Source organism: Zophobas morio, unplaced genomic scaffold (genome assembly GCF_036711695.1).
Source record: "Zophobas morio isolate AGI-343-1 ecotype UQ-CSIRO unplaced genomic scaffold, CSIRO_AGI_Zmor_V1 ptg000059l, whole genome shotgun sequence".
NCBI lineage: Eukaryota > Metazoa > Arthropoda > Insecta > Coleoptera > Tenebrionidae > Zophobas > Zophobas morio.
In genome coordinates, this window is record NW_026972164.1 from 352,177 (window position 1) to 369,245 (window position 17,069).

General features: G+C 25.4%; 1 protein-coding gene across 1 annotated transcript; it reads right to left on the reverse strand.

Annotated features, from left to right (window-relative positions):
• On the reverse strand, positions 1-6,934 carry LOC135143448 (uncharacterized). The gene is made up of 7 exons (XM_064075310.1): positions 6,849-6,934; positions 6,699-6,773; positions 6,244-6,315; positions 6,113-6,187; positions 5,959-6,049; positions 5,772-5,895; positions 1-61 (listed from the first exon to the last, which is right to left on the reverse strand). Exons 1-7 carry the CDS (start codon positions 6,895-6,897, stop codon positions 8-10), a joined length of 540 nt encoding a protein of 179 aa, XP_063931380.1. The 5' UTR covers positions 6,898-6,934; the 3' UTR covers positions 1-7.
• Positions 6,935-17,069: the final 10,135 nt, after the last annotated feature.

The following is a 17,069-nucleotide window of genomic DNA, read 5'->3' on the forward strand; positions in this document are numbered from 1 at the left end:
ATATTTTTTACTTAAGCAAATCGTTAACTGGAAAGAGCTTGTTTTCAACAGGGCAAATATACTTCATTATAGAAAAAGTTTATTAATTAACATGAAAAACAGGAATAAACATAAGAAATGACAAAAAAAAGTGGAACAAAAATCTTAAGAAATTAAATTTCCTTTAAATAAATCCAAATTTTATAATAAATGCTATTATAAAAGTTTTTTTTAAAGTAGAATTTGTAGAAATAATAAACCACCAAAAAATAAATTTACGATTATAATTTTAGAGAAAGCAAAATGAAAACATGAAAAATGAAATAAAATATTTTATGAAAGTGAAAAGAGAGTTAAAATAAATTAATTATTTTTTAAAGTATTCAGTTTTACAAGAAATAATAAATTTAATAAAAATAAGCATAAATGCTCATGTAAATACTTTTCTAAAATTCAATTATAAAAGGAAAAAAAAATTACCAAAAAAAAATTATATTTCAAAATATTGATAAAAGTAAAATGAAACATGAATATTAACTGAAATATTTTTAAAAAAAGAAAAACTAAAATTAAAAGATATTAATTTTCTTTTAAAGTATTCATTTTTAAAATTTAATAAAAAATTAAGACGTTGAAAACCCTAAATTTAATAAAATAAAGCATGAAATACTTTTATAAGTTTTTTTATTTTATAAATAATTTACAATAATCAAAAATTAAAAAAAAATAACCAAACGAAAAATAAAAATTAAATTTATATTTTGTAATAAGTAAAATAAAAACATGAAAAAAATAAGAATTTTTATTAGAAAAAAATAAAATGAAAAATAAATAAGAAATTCTCATAACGTAATCAGTTATAAAATAAATTATGGAATGCGAATATAAAAGGTTTTTTTATAAAGAGAAAAAAATAATTAACCAAAAAAAAATAAATTCAAATTTACCAATTTGTAAAAATTAAATGAAAACAGAAAAATATACAAAAAAAATAAAAAAAAGTAAAACGAAAATTAAAATAATTTATAAACTGAAAAGTTGAAATTTTTTTATTTTATAAACAATTTTACTAAAAATTAAAACCTAAAGAAATATATAATCACCAAAAAATAATTTAACTTTATATAATTTTGTAGTAATAACATGAAAAATAAATTAAAATATTTTAAAAAAATTTAAAACGAAAATTAAAATAGATTAATTATTCTTTTAAAGTATTCAATTTTCAAATTAATATTCAATTAAGAAGTTAAAATTGTAAATTAATAAAAATAAGCATGAATTCTATTATAAATTTTTTTTCTCAGTTCATAAATAATTTACTAAAATTAAAATTAAAGAATAAATAATCATTCAAAAAAAATTTAAATATTTATAATTTAATAAGTAAAATGAAAAACATGAAAAACAGACAAAAATATTTAAAAAAAAAAAGTGAAACGATAAATATAAACAAATTAATTAAAAATTATAAATTTAATAAAAATAAGCATGAAATACGGTTATAAAAGTTTTTTTCTATTTAATAAATAATTTACTAAAATTAAAATTAAAGAATAAATAATCATTCAAAAAAAATTTAAATATTTATAATTTAATAAGTAAAATGAAAAACATGAAAAACAGACAAAAATATTTAAAAAAAAAAAGTGAAACGATAAATATAAACAAATTAATTAAAAATTATAAATTTAATAAAAATAAGCATGAAATACGGTTATAAAAGTTTTTTTCTATTTAATAAATAATTTACTAAAATTAAATTTTATAGAAAAAAAAATTAACCAAAAAAAAAAATAAATTAAATTTTGTAATAAGTAAATTGAAAACATGAAAAAAAAGCCTTTAATAAAAGTAAAATTCAAAATAACTTATAAGTTGTAAGCTTAAAGTTACAAATTCAATAAAAATGTAAAAATGATAAATCAAAGTTTTTTATTTTTAAAAAATTTTAATCTTAAAAAAATTAAAATAAAAATTAAATGGAACTTAAGAAATATAAAATATAAAAGAATAAGCAAACAAGCGTCGTAAAAATTAAAAAGTTAAAATAAAGCAAATTTAGTGTGGAAAAAACAAATTTTATTAAAAATTTAATTATGAAAATACAAGTTTAGAGAAATAAATATTATATAATTAATGGAACAAACACTTCAACCAAATTAGCATTCAGAAAAGTATTTAAAAAAATTTGCGTATGCACGAAATAAAATTAAAGAAAATTTTAAATATAAATTTTAGTAAAAATGTCAAGTTACAAAAAAATAAAAAATATTAAATTGTTCAAGTAAAACAGTTAAAAAGTATTCAAAAAATTACACAAACTTTAAATTTTTTTAATAACTAATAAATTACTGAATTAAAGCATATAGAAGTCAATAATTAAGAAATTAAAAAAATTTTAATTTGTGATAAGATAACAAATCTGTTAATGTAAGAAGTAAAAAAAAATAAGTTAAAAAAACATTTTAAATAAATATTGAAGCAACAAAAATCACTAAATTTATAAAAATAAATAGTAAAAAATTAATTAGTAAAATAAAATTATTTGAAGTAACAAAAAAACATAATAATGATATAAATAGTAAAATTATTATCGGTAAATTAACAAAAAAAAAAATAAGCACCCAAAAATTATTAGATTTATAATATAAATAGTAAATTAATAATTAATAAATTATCAAACCAAAAATAAAACTAAAAAAACCAAATCTATTAGTAAAATAATAAAAAGATATATAGTAGTTAACAAAAAAAATTTTAGATTTTTTAAGCATGTGCAATCGATTAAATTTATTATAATAAATAGTAGAATTTAGATTAGAATTTGGAAAAAAACAAATAAAATAATTTTATTAAAAAACTAAAAAGCTAAATCTATAAAAATAAATAATACTACCAGTAAATTAACAAAAAAACAAATAAAATTACTTTAGCATACAAAAGAAAATTAAATCTTTTATAAAAAATAAATAAGTAATTAGTAATTAATAAAAGAAAACATTGAAAACTATTTTTTAGAACGCAGCTATTATTAAAATAATTTAAAATGAATAGTAAAATTATGATCAGTAAATAAAAAAACAAGTAAAATTTGCAAGAAAAAACTATTAATTTTTTTAAGTACCTAAAAATATTAGATTCGTAAAAATAAATAGTAAAATTTCAATCAGTAAATTAATAAAAAACATTTAAATTTTTTTTCAAATATCCAAAAATAATAAAATCCATAAAAATAAATAGAATACAAGTAATTAGTAAATAAAAAACTTTAAATTTTTTTTTGAAACCTAAAAATTAAAATATTAATAGAAAAAAATAGTATTTAGTATATGAGAGATGGTTATAATAAGCAACTGATTTAACACTAATTTTATTAAAAACCAAATAAAAAAGTAAATAGAAAATAATAAATACATTTGATTTTTTTTAAAAAAAATTAGTAAATTAAAGAAAAGGAAATCAAATTTTTTCATTCAGTCAATATAACTCCATATATTTTTTTTAAAAAACCGCTCAATATCTTTCTTTTAATTTTATTAATTAATAAAATAACCTTAGAAATTCCAGGGAAATAAAATATTTTGTAACATTTATTATAGAAAATAAACAAAAAAAAATTAAAGCAGGGAGAGTGGTAGACTTAATTAATTTTTTTAATAAAAACTTAAAATTTACAAAAGGCATCAATAACTTTTCCAATATAATAAAAAATTATATTGTAATACTTTTATAACAATTTTTTTATTTGTTTTATAAAATATATTTTCCTTAAATAATTAGTTCAAGCAAATAAACAAAAAATAAAGTTAATTATAAAAATGTTATATTAATAATTTAAAAGATAACTTTAATTAAAAAATAACAATTTAAATGTAAAAATAATTTTTTAAAATTTCTTAACACTTTTTTTTTAATGTTTTCAAAAGAAAAATTGTCCTTAGAATTATAAAAAAATTAGTTAAAGCACATGAACAAAAAAAAGTTAAATATAAAAATAAATCACAAAGACAAACTTTTCTATTGTTTTCTACTTTCTTTGGGTATTGATACTTGATTACAGCAAAATAAATAAATATTAGACTAAAAAGTTATGACATCAACTTTTACAAAAAAAATAAACTTATATTATTCCATAAATTTGTAACATTCCTTTATAATGTGTTAAAAAAATTATTTTTAATCAAAATTGTTATTTCAATTAAGCAAATGCACGAAGACTGTTAATTTATAGTAATAAAAAAAATAATTTATAAAGGCTTTAACTATTATTTAGAATGAATAAACTTTTTATTGTTTCGCAAATGTTGTAATTTGCTTCAAAAAAAAAGTGATACACAACTTCAGCAAATTTTTAGATTATTTTTTAGTTTTAAAAAAGTTTATTTAATTTTAATGAAATCTACAACTTTCACAAAAATAAAGATAGTAAACCCTCCTTATTTGTATAAATTATGTTACATCTCTCTTGTGTTAAAGAAAATATAATAATAATCGTAATAGTTGCAATAATATATAATTTATATTATATTATAACTAATAAAAAATTTTTGTTAATAACAATAACTTTAGATAACATATGAATAATAATAGGAATTAAAAATTATATATATAGAATTAACAAGCAAATGGTAAATTATAAAAAATTTTTAAAATTGAAAGTTATAATTTATAAATGCTTCATCTTTTATCATAAATAAATAAACTTTTTTTTTGTTTTATAAATAATATAAAATTCGATAAAATTACTAATATTTTACTTCAGCAATTTTAAAGATTTTAATATTTTTTTATAATAAATTAAATAAATTTGAAGACATCTACATCTTTTACAAAAATATCCACAAACTTTATTATTGTGTAAAAGATATTGTAACATCTTAAAAAAAATATATATATTTTTAGAATTATATTATATTAATTTATTATTTAATAATAACTAAAAATGATAAATATACAAAAAAAATAAAAAAAATTGAAAAGAGAATAAGCTTAAAAATGTAATTAAAAAAAAACTTTTATATTACTATATTTTTTAACAACAATTAATTTAAAATTATTATAAATAACAAAATTTTCTTTAGAAAAATTCACAAACTTTTATTATTATACAAATTTTATAACATCTTCAAAAATATATATTTTGTAATTATTATTATAAATAAACCTCAACAAATAGACAGAGTATTTAAATTAAAAAAAATTTATAATTAATATATACAGAATTTACTAAGAATTCACAGACTCTATTTAAATAGTTGTGAATTTTTAAATTTGTTAAAAAAACAATTAAATTTTAATCGAAATTATTAAGTGCAACGAATAAGTATTATTTAATTTACAAAGAAAATTAAAATATGACTATGCGACTTTTACAAAAGAAATTCACAAAATTTGTGTTTTTCAAAAATAAATATAAATCTTTATAATTTTAATTTATAAAATTTAAACTTGAAAACTTAGTTAAAATTAAATTTCCTTTTTTTAAATATAAACAATTATACTCAAAAAATATACAAATACACCGCTTTTACTAAAGGAATTCCAGTGAACTTTACAAATTGTATTATAAAAATTAAAAATTATTATTCTTCAAATTTATTTATTTTAACAAATTCATAAACCAATTAATTATAAAAGGAAATTAAAAAGTAAAATACTAAGTTCCACATTTGGGGGGCTAAAAACTTTTTGACTTTTTTTTAAAATTTACATTTTTAAAATCAATAATAAACAAATGCAACGAGAATACAGATTAATTTAGATTAATTTTTTTTAGAAAAAAATCATACTTCTCCTTCATCTTTGGGAACAATAAAAAGTCCAAAGCAAGATCCTGAACAACGTATAAATTTAGTTTGAGGATCAATCGGTACAGCATCTTTTCTACAAGTTATTGTCTTGCAAAATCCACATCTTTCCAAATTGTGTTAAACAAAATTCGTAAAGCTTGCAAAAAAAAAAAATTTAAAAACGTACTTCACCATTTTCTGATCTTCGATTAAAAGTTTTCGCCCGCATCTGGAACAGCGAATTGCGTTCTTTAGTAAATATAATTTGCTTTTCAAAGCTGGAATTATTGATTAACATAATAACGTTAAAGAAAATAAAATTCTTCGTATAAATTTTATACGAGTGGGCTTGGCATAAAATTCATCAGCACTAATTTCAAGTGCGTATACTGTATTGGAATTTGAAGGCCTTTTGGCTGGAGTAAAAGTTTTTAAGAAAACGAAAGAATAAAACAAATATGAAAAGTGAAACTTTGATGTAGAATAGAATTATAATCAGGAGGTGGTTCCGTAGGAAAATTATCTTCCTGATAAGAATCCTTTTCTTACGTGAAAATTGTAATAGAATTGTAAAAGAAAGTATATTAATACAATGATACAAAAAAAGTTTATTATGTAATATAACAAAGTTTTTAAAATAAGTTAATGGTTATAAAATAAATGAATAATTTTCATAGTAAAATGGTAGTACCTTTACTTATATACATTAACAAAAATTTTATATTAATGTTTTATAATAAAAAATGTAAATGCATTCTCACGAAAAAGTTAAAAATTAAAAAGGTTTCTTTTCACCTAACTTTTTAATTATAATTAAAAATTACTTAAAATTTAATTCTATCGATGAGTTCAGAAATTTATCAATATTTTATCTAAACTATATATAGGCATAAATCTAACGTGTTATAATAATATATTTTAAATAACCCTTGAAATCATTTAAGGTAGAGTGATAAGAAGGAAGCCCATCAGCAGCAAGTTCTTTACTATAACTGGCCTCTTCTATAATATAGTATAGTAAAATAAAATTTTTATTATTATTTATTACAAGAAGAAATAAGTAAGTATAAATATAACCTTCTTTGCTAATGTTTCCCTTTTCGCCGTAATCAGGAGGTTCACTCATTTTAATAATGATTCAAGAAAAGTTTAATTATAGCGAGACTAATACCCCATAGCGCAACATGCTCAAAAAGGGAACCTTTCTCTTAGCCACGTTGTTTGTAATAGGTAATAAACATTAAAAAAAAAGATATTTATTATTGTAAAATACGTTTAAGTTTTTAAAAAATATTTAATTCTTTCAAAATAAACTTGTATGAATAGATAAAAAAATAAAATAAACATTTTTAAGAGCATTAAGCAGGCGGTATAATGAAAGAATCCTGTAAATGTAGGGGAGGTGTAGATAGCATTTTGGTATTCTGAAATAGACATTTACGGTTTGCATTGGTTTTATGCTTTTGTGTTTGTTAAAAATTCCAAAAGAAGGTGTGAGAAGAAGATTTATATACTGTCTAGATCGTAAAATAACAAAAAAATATTTATAGGAACTTTATTTTGGTGTCGAAACTTCGTTTATGATTACAACTTATCACTGATGCTCGAAATAGTTATGCTAATCGATGAAGTAGTCTTTACTTAATGGGTGTGATGTATAAATCTTTGTCTGAAAAACAGATTACAAAACATTTAATCGTGAGCTTATGAATAGGAACGTTCAGACTATCAATGAGATACAAACAATAGATAAATTTAAATAATTTATTTAAATGGCATACCTCCAATAAAAACATTGTAATAAATTCCAAGCCAATAAGTAACATCCATTTAAATAAGTAACGTTGCTTTTTATATAAAAATTGAAATAAACAAAGTAATTAGAAATTTTTTTTTGGTCAGATTATGAATACAGCCAAACGAAGAAATTGTCTTGTGCTTGTGTTTCTGTTCCCCCTCTCAACTCTCTTATCTCTCTATCTCCTTTTTTTTTAAAGTGTTTCCATACAATATAAACGCGAAGCTTTAGCCATCTCGCTACCTGTGAAGAGGAAAATCTTAAAACTCTTTTTAACCTGGAAAACAATAATCGCAACTAAAATATTAGGAAGTAAAATATGTAATATATAAAAACTTGTCTATCAAACGATTGCATAAAAATGTATACAACTTGTATATACTGCAGAAACAATTATACAGAAAAATAGTTAGAATGAAGTGTTTCACTATTAAATAATTGATAAAGACTTAACCAATGTGATGTCTAAGAAAACTAATTTAATTGTGATAACTCCAGAAATTTACTTACTTGACAAGAAAAAAGGCTAAATTCAACCACAATCCGATGTTTGTCGTCAAATTTTTTAAATACGGCTACAACCATATGTTTCTTAAAGCAGGGAAGCGAATGAAAGAGCTAAAACAATCAGACTGAGAGAACGAATCACAACGTATTCTCTATAATTAACTTACTTATTTACATCTGTATATATTACGAAACTCTTCTTTTTTTCTTTTAACTTCATTTATATTCTTATATTGTTATAAATACATATATATTTTAGCCATGCAATAACACTCCCCCCGAGATAATAGTCAAGTTATTAGCTATTATCGAAGAACTAACAATAAAAATAGCAAACAAAAAATTATCGAACTTGAAAGTGAAGTGAACAACTCTGGTTTTAATGCTTCGAAACAGCGAAATGGCTGTTTCTTTTGCTCTAGAATTTCCTAATCCTAATGACTTAAGCTTTCCTGCTGGTAGATGAAGTCAAAGTTGCTTACATTGATAATAATAATATCACTACTAATAGTAATAACTGTAATAACTAATATAGTAACAGAAACGATAGCAATGAGTATAATACTATTAACAATAGTGGTGAGGACCATAGTAATAATAATAACACTTATACTTCTATTACTAAGAGCAGTAACAATAGTGATAACACTCATACAAATAATATTAACAACATCACCAGCGACGATGCCGGTTACACATTTAAAAATAAACATTCCTCCCGTGGTTATACGTGAAAAGCAAAAATGATCCGAGGTATTTTTTTTTTATCAAACAGTAACCTCAGTAACTTCACCTCAAGGGATACTCAAACTGTATTTGAAGTTTTTCTCTTAAGTTCTGTCTGATTTCGGTAAGCCACAAAGCTCCTCATTGAAAAAAAAATTATCAATTTTACAACTACCTGAAGAGCGAGGACTTAGAGTAGTTTTTAGGTATATTCACAGAATTGGAGCGAAGAGATCCAAGAAGATCTACGATAACAGGAATTTCACTCATTAAAGGTCGCTCTATTGAAAAGCTGAAGATTCGAAAAGAAACCTCGTCTACTTTTCTCGTGCATCTACCGAGATCTGAAGTATTGTTATATAAAGTTACTTTTTTTTGTCATCCCTCAACCTTTGTGGACAGCCGTTAAAACAGCACGACAAATGGTCATGCCATCGCTTTCAGCTCTTCGGCCCCAACTCAAATTAATGCACCTCAGTCTACGAGTGAGTCAAATTTTGCTGAATCACGAAACTATACGGCGCAAAAAAACACCGGCTTCCTCCCCTAAATGTGCTAACTGTCAGGGTAATCACAATGCAAACTATAGGGAATATATCTATTTATCCGAAAACACATACTTATGAAAAATGCAATTTACACCCACCACTTCTGTACCTGAACCAGAATCCCCCTTAAAAAAAATATTTTTACCTCTAACGAAAGAGAGAGCCCGTACTGAAGATAAAGTTACGAGTAATTAATTAAGTTTAAGTAATAGACTTTTCACTTTAGCTGAGTCGCTTAATGAGCTTCGCAAATCATTTTGTCCTGCAATACCAGATTAAAGTACATTTCACTCTAATCTGGAACACCAATGGCCTGCAAAACTGTGAAAGAGAGGAGTTAGAAGAGTTTCTTATAAGAAAAACTCGATATTGTTCTTGTGAGCGAAACACACTTAAAGCCCGGAAATATCTTTATATTGTTCAACTACTCAGTATTTCGTGAAGGAAAAGGTGTAGCGGTATTGGTCAGAAGACACCTTCTCCCTTCAGAGCTTTTATTTAACCAGTTAACTTTCATCGAGGCAACTGCAGTAAAAACAAATTTTTATGACCAAGGCGATGTAGCGATTGTCTTTATAAATGTATCTCCTGAAAACCTTTAGCAAATAACGTAATGGATCCCGTTTTGAACTCCGAAATTCTATTTGGCGAACTAAAAATGCAAAATTTTATCTGGGATTAACTGAAAAAAAAAAGGGAGCCCTAATGGGGAAATTCTCAACAAGAACGCCGATGATAAGGGGTAAGCCCAACACGCGTTCCTAAATGAGGTACTGCTGGTGTATTAGACATTGCAGTTATGAAAAATATTTGTCTCGAAGTTAAGCACACGAATTTATATGAGCTTTGCACAGATCACCTGCATGTATTTCTTGAAATATACTCCTTAGACGTCGGCCCTCCGCCTTCATTACGTAAATTTTCCATTTGAAACTTTTTTAAAATCTACTAGACGAAAACTTGAAGACAAACCCTTGAGACTTAATTCGCCGTGCTACTCTATGATTGAGTAGCTATCTTTGAAGCACGATCATTTAATCAAACCAAAAGGCCTCTACCACTATAAAAAAAATCATATTTAAAACCACATCTTCCTGCAAAAGATGAAGTTTCTTCAATCTGGGTAACAGCAAAAGTGGAAGTTTGCGTCAGCTGGCCCCCTGAAGGTAAACGATTACTAAACAACCTTGACAAAAAGGTCAAAAAAAAGCCTTCTTACGCTCCACAACCAAGAATTTAGAAGTACACGTAATCCGCGTTCCTATCGGCAAATCATGAAATCTGTAAAGAACCGACCACAACAGCACAACTCCCCATTATATTTAGAAACCAGCACTGCTTACTACGACAAAAAGAAAGCGGAAGTCTTTGCTTAATGTCTCCTGTCCCAATGCCCACTCGAAATAATTCCTTCAAATAGAACAACAACCCTCACAGTTATATCCTCTGGTAAGCAAGTACCGCTAAAGTAATACACAGACCTCGAAGAAGCATAACCGATTAACCACACCTTTTCAACTAAAAAATTGCCGGGACCTGATGGTATAACAAATTTCTCGCTAAAAACTTACCTGAGTTGGCCATAATAACGTTTACTCTTATAATAAACGGCGGTCTTTGTTTTTTACTACTTCCGGATCGATGGAAAATAGCCACAAATTTCTTTACCAAAATTTAAAAACCCTTAGATAAACCCGGCGGACATTTACCTACTTAGTCACTTAAAAAGTCTACCGTCCTGTGTTAGCAAATTAGAAGAGGTAGTAAAGCTTAAGCGATTACAAATATGTAGAGCAAACCTATTTCATCCCTGAAACCAAGTTAGGTTCAGAAGGGGATATTCAACTACGCAGTAACTCTTGAGGCCCCCGCCACGTGACAAAAAAATTAATAACAAGTCCCCATGTTCTGTTCTCTTATATTTTTTTTGAAAAGAATTTAAGAGTTTGGCAAGCCGGTCTCATTACTATATGACCAACCAGGAATACCATGTTACCTCCTTCATTAAATTATTACTGTTTCGTAGAAAGTTTTTTATAAAAATTGGAAAGGCCTGCTAAAGTTAAAAGGGTTCAGGGAAGGCGTACCGCGAGGTTCCTTGCTTCCAATACCTCAACAACGTTCATGACACTAAAATCTTTTCTATTTCTCAGTCAGCTCCGCTAGCAGTAAAAACATTTGCAAGTGTACATTAGAAGGATCCAGCTCTGGTTGCCCAGTGGCGCCTTACCCTTCACAGAGCGCAACGATAAGCATTACTAATGATGCCGAAGACTAAATGTTCAACCAATCGTCATTGATGGTGCGCCAGTCCCTTGGCGCTCTAACATAAACTATCTTGGTGTTATCGTAAGCAACAGACTCTCTTGGTGCGACCATATTAAACAACCCACAAAAAGACTATCCAGAGGTCAAACTACTATACTCACTTATCTGCCAGAAAAGTTGCCTCTTCAAACACAACAAGCTTCAAAAGAAAAATTTCTCTAATCACTATCAGACCAAAGATGCCCTACGCGTCCTCTGTGGCGTGGTCATATTGCCCCGCTGGATTTATTCGCTCACTCCAGGTTATACCAAACTCTATGCTGAGGACTATTTTAGGTGCGTAATGATTTGTTCAAAGCTTTATTCTTCATCGCGACTTAATTATTGAAATCTTACCACAATTTTGGAAAGTTTTTGCCTCATTGGAATTCGTTTTATACAGAAGTGACCTACTATACAAGTTTATTTAAGAAATACAGGAGACTCGACATCAGCTTGCATCTGATAATCCATTGCTCACCTAATTAACCTGACTATTCTATCATTCGATGTTACACCGCAACAAATTTAAAGAAGTATCTGAGGCCTTATAAAAAGAGAGAGCTAGCTATAACATGTCAGTTATAAATAAATATAATATTAGAATTTATGAGAGCTAGATCGAAACGCAACCAGTAAGTACTCGAAAAAGAAAGTCCGCCTCGGTCATTAATCTTAATAGCTGAGGTACGAATATATAACCTGTGAAGCATAAAAACCTATTGACACGAAGTCACAAATCTAATGCATTCCTAACTTATGTAAAAAGTTTAGGAAAGGTTATACTATTCTTTAGAGATAGAAAAATTTAAGGGGTTAACTTGCTACACAGGCACACATGAAATACAAGCTGAGCTTTGAGAAAAAAAAGGCAATTTCAGCATAGATTTCTATTGTAAGCCTAATGATCTTTAATAAAAATCTGAGTTTCTGGACGGTATGATTTGACCTGCAAACATCGATGTTTTAGCAATTCGAATTGAAGATAAAGAAAAACGCTAACTGCACATGAAATCTGTTAGAAAGTACTTTTTCGAAAATATAAAGTTTTTTATACTCAAGAACCATTAAATAACAAGCTCTATGTAATTTGATATAAATTGAAGCAGAATTTGGTTTGCGAAGTTACTATTATAAGAATAGTTGAATATATTACAAGTATAACCCAAAACAAATTTTCTTTAACAACAGCGAAGTTAAGCTGGTATTTCAATTAACTAAGAAAATGTTAATGTTTAACTCTAAAAATAGGATTTCAATAGCACTTGAAAAAAAAATATGGATTTTTGTAAATTTGTAAGCAGTAGCTTGAATTGATGTAAAGGAGGGGATGTATGTACATGAAAATGATTCTATGGTGTTCAAGCCGGGAACTTTTTCAACAAAAAACTTATGATTGATTAACGTTGCCTTAGATTTTTTCGTTATAAATAATTCCTCTTGATACAGCGAGGCCCCTTATTTTGCGTGGCCTTCGCTTAGTACGATTTTATTGCGATTTTACAGCAGATGACAATATAGTTCAAGTTATTTTACTTTCTACCGGAGCATTAAACGCAAGCATTCTAAGAAAAAAGCTCTCTTGCAATTTCAGTATAAGCTGGTTTCATAAGTAACTTCTAAAACCCTAAAACGAATATAAGTGAACTAAAAACTTACCATAATTTCCTTTGGTCACCGTGCGTATATATTATTTCGGTAGGCTTTCAACGTTTAAGTCCCAATCAAAATAAAGCAAGCTAGAGAGAATGTATTATAAATCCACTCAGTATAAAAAAAAAATCAAAATCAGAAACGTAATATTAGGACGATTACACACATAATTCCAAAAATCTTCCGACGTAAATCTAGAACTTACAAGGGGAATTGTAACTTTAACTGATAAATATACACATTACTTTTATAACGCGTACGTACTAATTAAAAAACACATAAATACGATATACAAGCATTTAATTAAAACCTCAAGCAAATTAAAAGCAAAGCAAAAAGAATAAAATAAATTTGAAAATTAGTGAAAGGATGAGCAAACACAAATTTAACAAGGGGTCCAATAACATTTAAACTGTAACTTCTAATAAAGGATTATAAATTTATTTAAAACAATTTTAAACTGCTTAAAAAAGGTGTATAAATATTTATTGTACAACAACAAACGAAGTAAAAGCAAATTAAACATATAATTATTCACGGAGACACACACAAACTTCAACAATCGAATTAATAACAGCATATCTCAACCCTGAAGAACAAATTTAGTTTTGCTTTTGTTTTTTTTGTACAGAATTATAAATAGGTTGACAAACATTTTTTACTTCGTTTTTTTATATAAACCGACTTCATTGGTGTATAAATTTCGAGCTCCCCGCAAGTGTTGGATAAATTATTATTTTTGTTATTGTATTACATTTTCTTGCTCTTAGTTTAGGATGGCAAGGCTTTTAAAAAGGCTTAAGATTATTATATAAACTACTACAGTTTATTTAGACCTTCGACTTTCTTTTTTTACTATATTTTTTTTCTAACTATAACATAACTGTTCTTAAAGCTATCAGCTTGTAACGCCTCAGTATAGGGCTCTGCGTAACCTGATGCTTACAAATGCGTAGGGTATCTTTGGCCTAACCTTTGTGAAATGGAGTTGCATCTATATTTTGTTAGAGAGTCGGTTTTCCGATCAGGTAGGCGAGAATAGTAGTTTTTTCGTAATATATATAAAGAATATCGCTAAAAGAGCTCGATTTCTAAGATGACGCCAAGGTAAAATTCCTTTTATAAGAAAAGTTTAGATGTACTTTAAACTATGTAAAGGGTCCTGCCGTCCAAGAAATATAATCCATTTCCCCCCCTTAACTATTTTGCTTATAAGCGCACTCACTCTTTTTTTAGTTTCCTCTGAGTTATAGCTTGCGAGCCTTATCGTTAATGTTAATTGACCTAGAGCAAATTTAGAATCTGTGTAAATTCAAGAGGTCTCAGTTGCATTTTTTACGATTTAACTTTAACAGTAAAAGCTTAATAAAAGCATCTGATTTGGATTATTTCCAGATATTAAGGTATAATTGAATTGACCACCCTTCCAGCAAATTTAAAAATGTTTCACTAATTCAAGGGTTCACGTCTAGCAGTTTTATTTATATTATTAGACTCGAATACAAAAATTATATAAGTATTGCTAGGAAACTATGTCGTTGTATAATTCAGCTCTCCCCCGAAATCTAAAGAAAAATATTTACTCATAGTAGGCAAGCAAATTTATTAACAAATAACCTAGGCAATTTACAAAGTATTCGGTATAAACTTAGACGCTCCTGAGCTTTATATCTATGCGCTTGTATTAATAAGTAAAGTAATATTATAGCCTTTTTATGATTAAGAAATTATAAAACAAAGGCTTGTATAAATGAAACTAAAATACTTAAAGGTATATTGGGTTTCTCTCCGCTCTTAGTGTATATGATTTTAACTTGAGTGACGTAAAAGCTTGTGAAGTAAAATGCAATTAAAAATTATTCTCGGACAACATCCGTGTTTGCAAATAAACATTTGGTTATAATAAAATAATAATTTTTGTTTAGTTCATTAAACTTTTATATTAACAAATGAATTGCGCACACATGGCAGCATCCAGAAATTTCAAGTGAAAACCAAAGTTTTACACAAATTTTTATAAGAAAATGCGAATTATAAATAGAAAATAAAATTATTAACTTAACTCAATATAGATTTTTTTTAATCTCTAAAAAAATTTCTTTACAACTTATAAAAGATTAATCAAAGGAAGTTTTAAATATACTATAAACCTACTACCCTTTAAAATCTTTATACTTGTGCTGCCTTAATTTAAAATACTTACAGTTTATATATTTGCTATGTAAATAAGCGAATGTACCTTTCAAAGATCTCTTACAAATGGTTTTTTTATAAGTAAATTAGCTTATTAAGTTGAATGTGAATTTATATAAAAATAATTTCCTTATAATGAAAACTCATATTTTTTCATTGATAAATTAGCTAACAAGTTTGACAATTAAATTGGCTTTCATAACAATTTACCTACAAATTATAGAAATTGTTGTGAATCGCGTATACAATTTCCCAAAACTGAAGGAAGAATTTTTTTTAGAGTTTCTACAATTACTTTTGAGTGATAGTCAACTTCAATATTAACATAATCGTTCACTTTGACAATTCCTAAAGTTGTCCGGGACTAAACAAATGTTAATAGAAATAAAAATCATTTAATTTATAAAGTTACTAAAGTTTCTGGGATCAAGCAAACGGAAAAGATTTTATTTTTTTTCTTAACAATCTATTAATAGTTAACTTTAAAATTACGATTTTGAAAATTGAAGTAAAAAAAAGGATTCTCAAAATTTAAATTATAACTTAAAAAAAATATATTATTCGAAATGTTATTTAAAAAATTTAAAAATAAATCTGAAAGTATTATTAAATCTGACTGTCAAACTGATGCCGTCAACTGCTATAAAGCCTTTCGAAAAAATGTACTCTTCGATCTAAAAAAAAATTAATAATTATAAAAAGCGATTATATTTTAAATTAAAAAAAATAAAATTTAAAGAAAATTAAATAAATTTCAATGTTTGAAATTTATTTACAGAATCTTCTGTAAGTTCAAAAAACATTTCACAATTATTTTTTGACTTTGTAATTTCGATAACTCGAGCAGTACAGTCGACATGGCCCGATACTTGATGTCCTAATAATAATAGTAATAATAATAATAATTTGACATATAATTTTATTTTTAAAATATACAAATATAAATTTATTTATATTTAATTTATTTATTTTCATAAAAAATTTTTTACGACTCAATCTGTTAAGCCCTTTTACTTTTAATTTTTATTAGTAACAATAATAATTGCCTTTGAATTATTCATATTTACATGAGTATAATTTTATTATCTCATTTAATTGTTATTTTCATAAAAATATTTTTTAAGCCGTAACGAATCTTCACGTCCTTTTATTTATGAATAAGTTAAAATATTAAAGAAAATTATTATTTATGACCGAAAAAATAAATGAAAGTGTTACGGATAATACAGTTAACTTACCCCCCAGCTCTTGGCCTACTTTTAGGGATCTCTCTACGTTTACAAAATCATTCGTTCTTAATAATCCTAAATTTGTTCGTTTTAAAGTTTCCTAAGTGGGTAACGTTTCATTAAATATCAAAAAGAATAATTAGCATTTGACAAATAATATTTTTTTTTCTAAAACTAGTAGAAGTTTATATTACAATAATTATTATTAAGCGAGTGGAATTCTTACTTCAATTACATCAAAGTAAACATTATTACTGTCTTCTTTCTCAGTTAAGCCCACTACTGTTAGACACGTACCGTTAACCGCTATGCTGCTACCTGTACTTTTTTATTATAA

Coding starts and splice junctions, on each gene's coding strand:
- LOC135143448 (XM_064075310.1), bottom strand. CDS start 6,897: ATGAGTGAACCTCCTGATTACGGCGAAAAGGGAAACATTAGCAAAGAA. Junction 6,188..6,243: donor TAATTCTATTCTACATCAAA/GTTTCACTTTTC, acceptor CTTTTACTCCAG/CCAAAAGGCCTTCAAATTCC. Junction 6,050..6,112: donor ATTTTATGCCAAGCCCACTC/GTATAAAATTTA, acceptor CAATAATTCCAG/CTTTGAAAAGCAAATTATAT.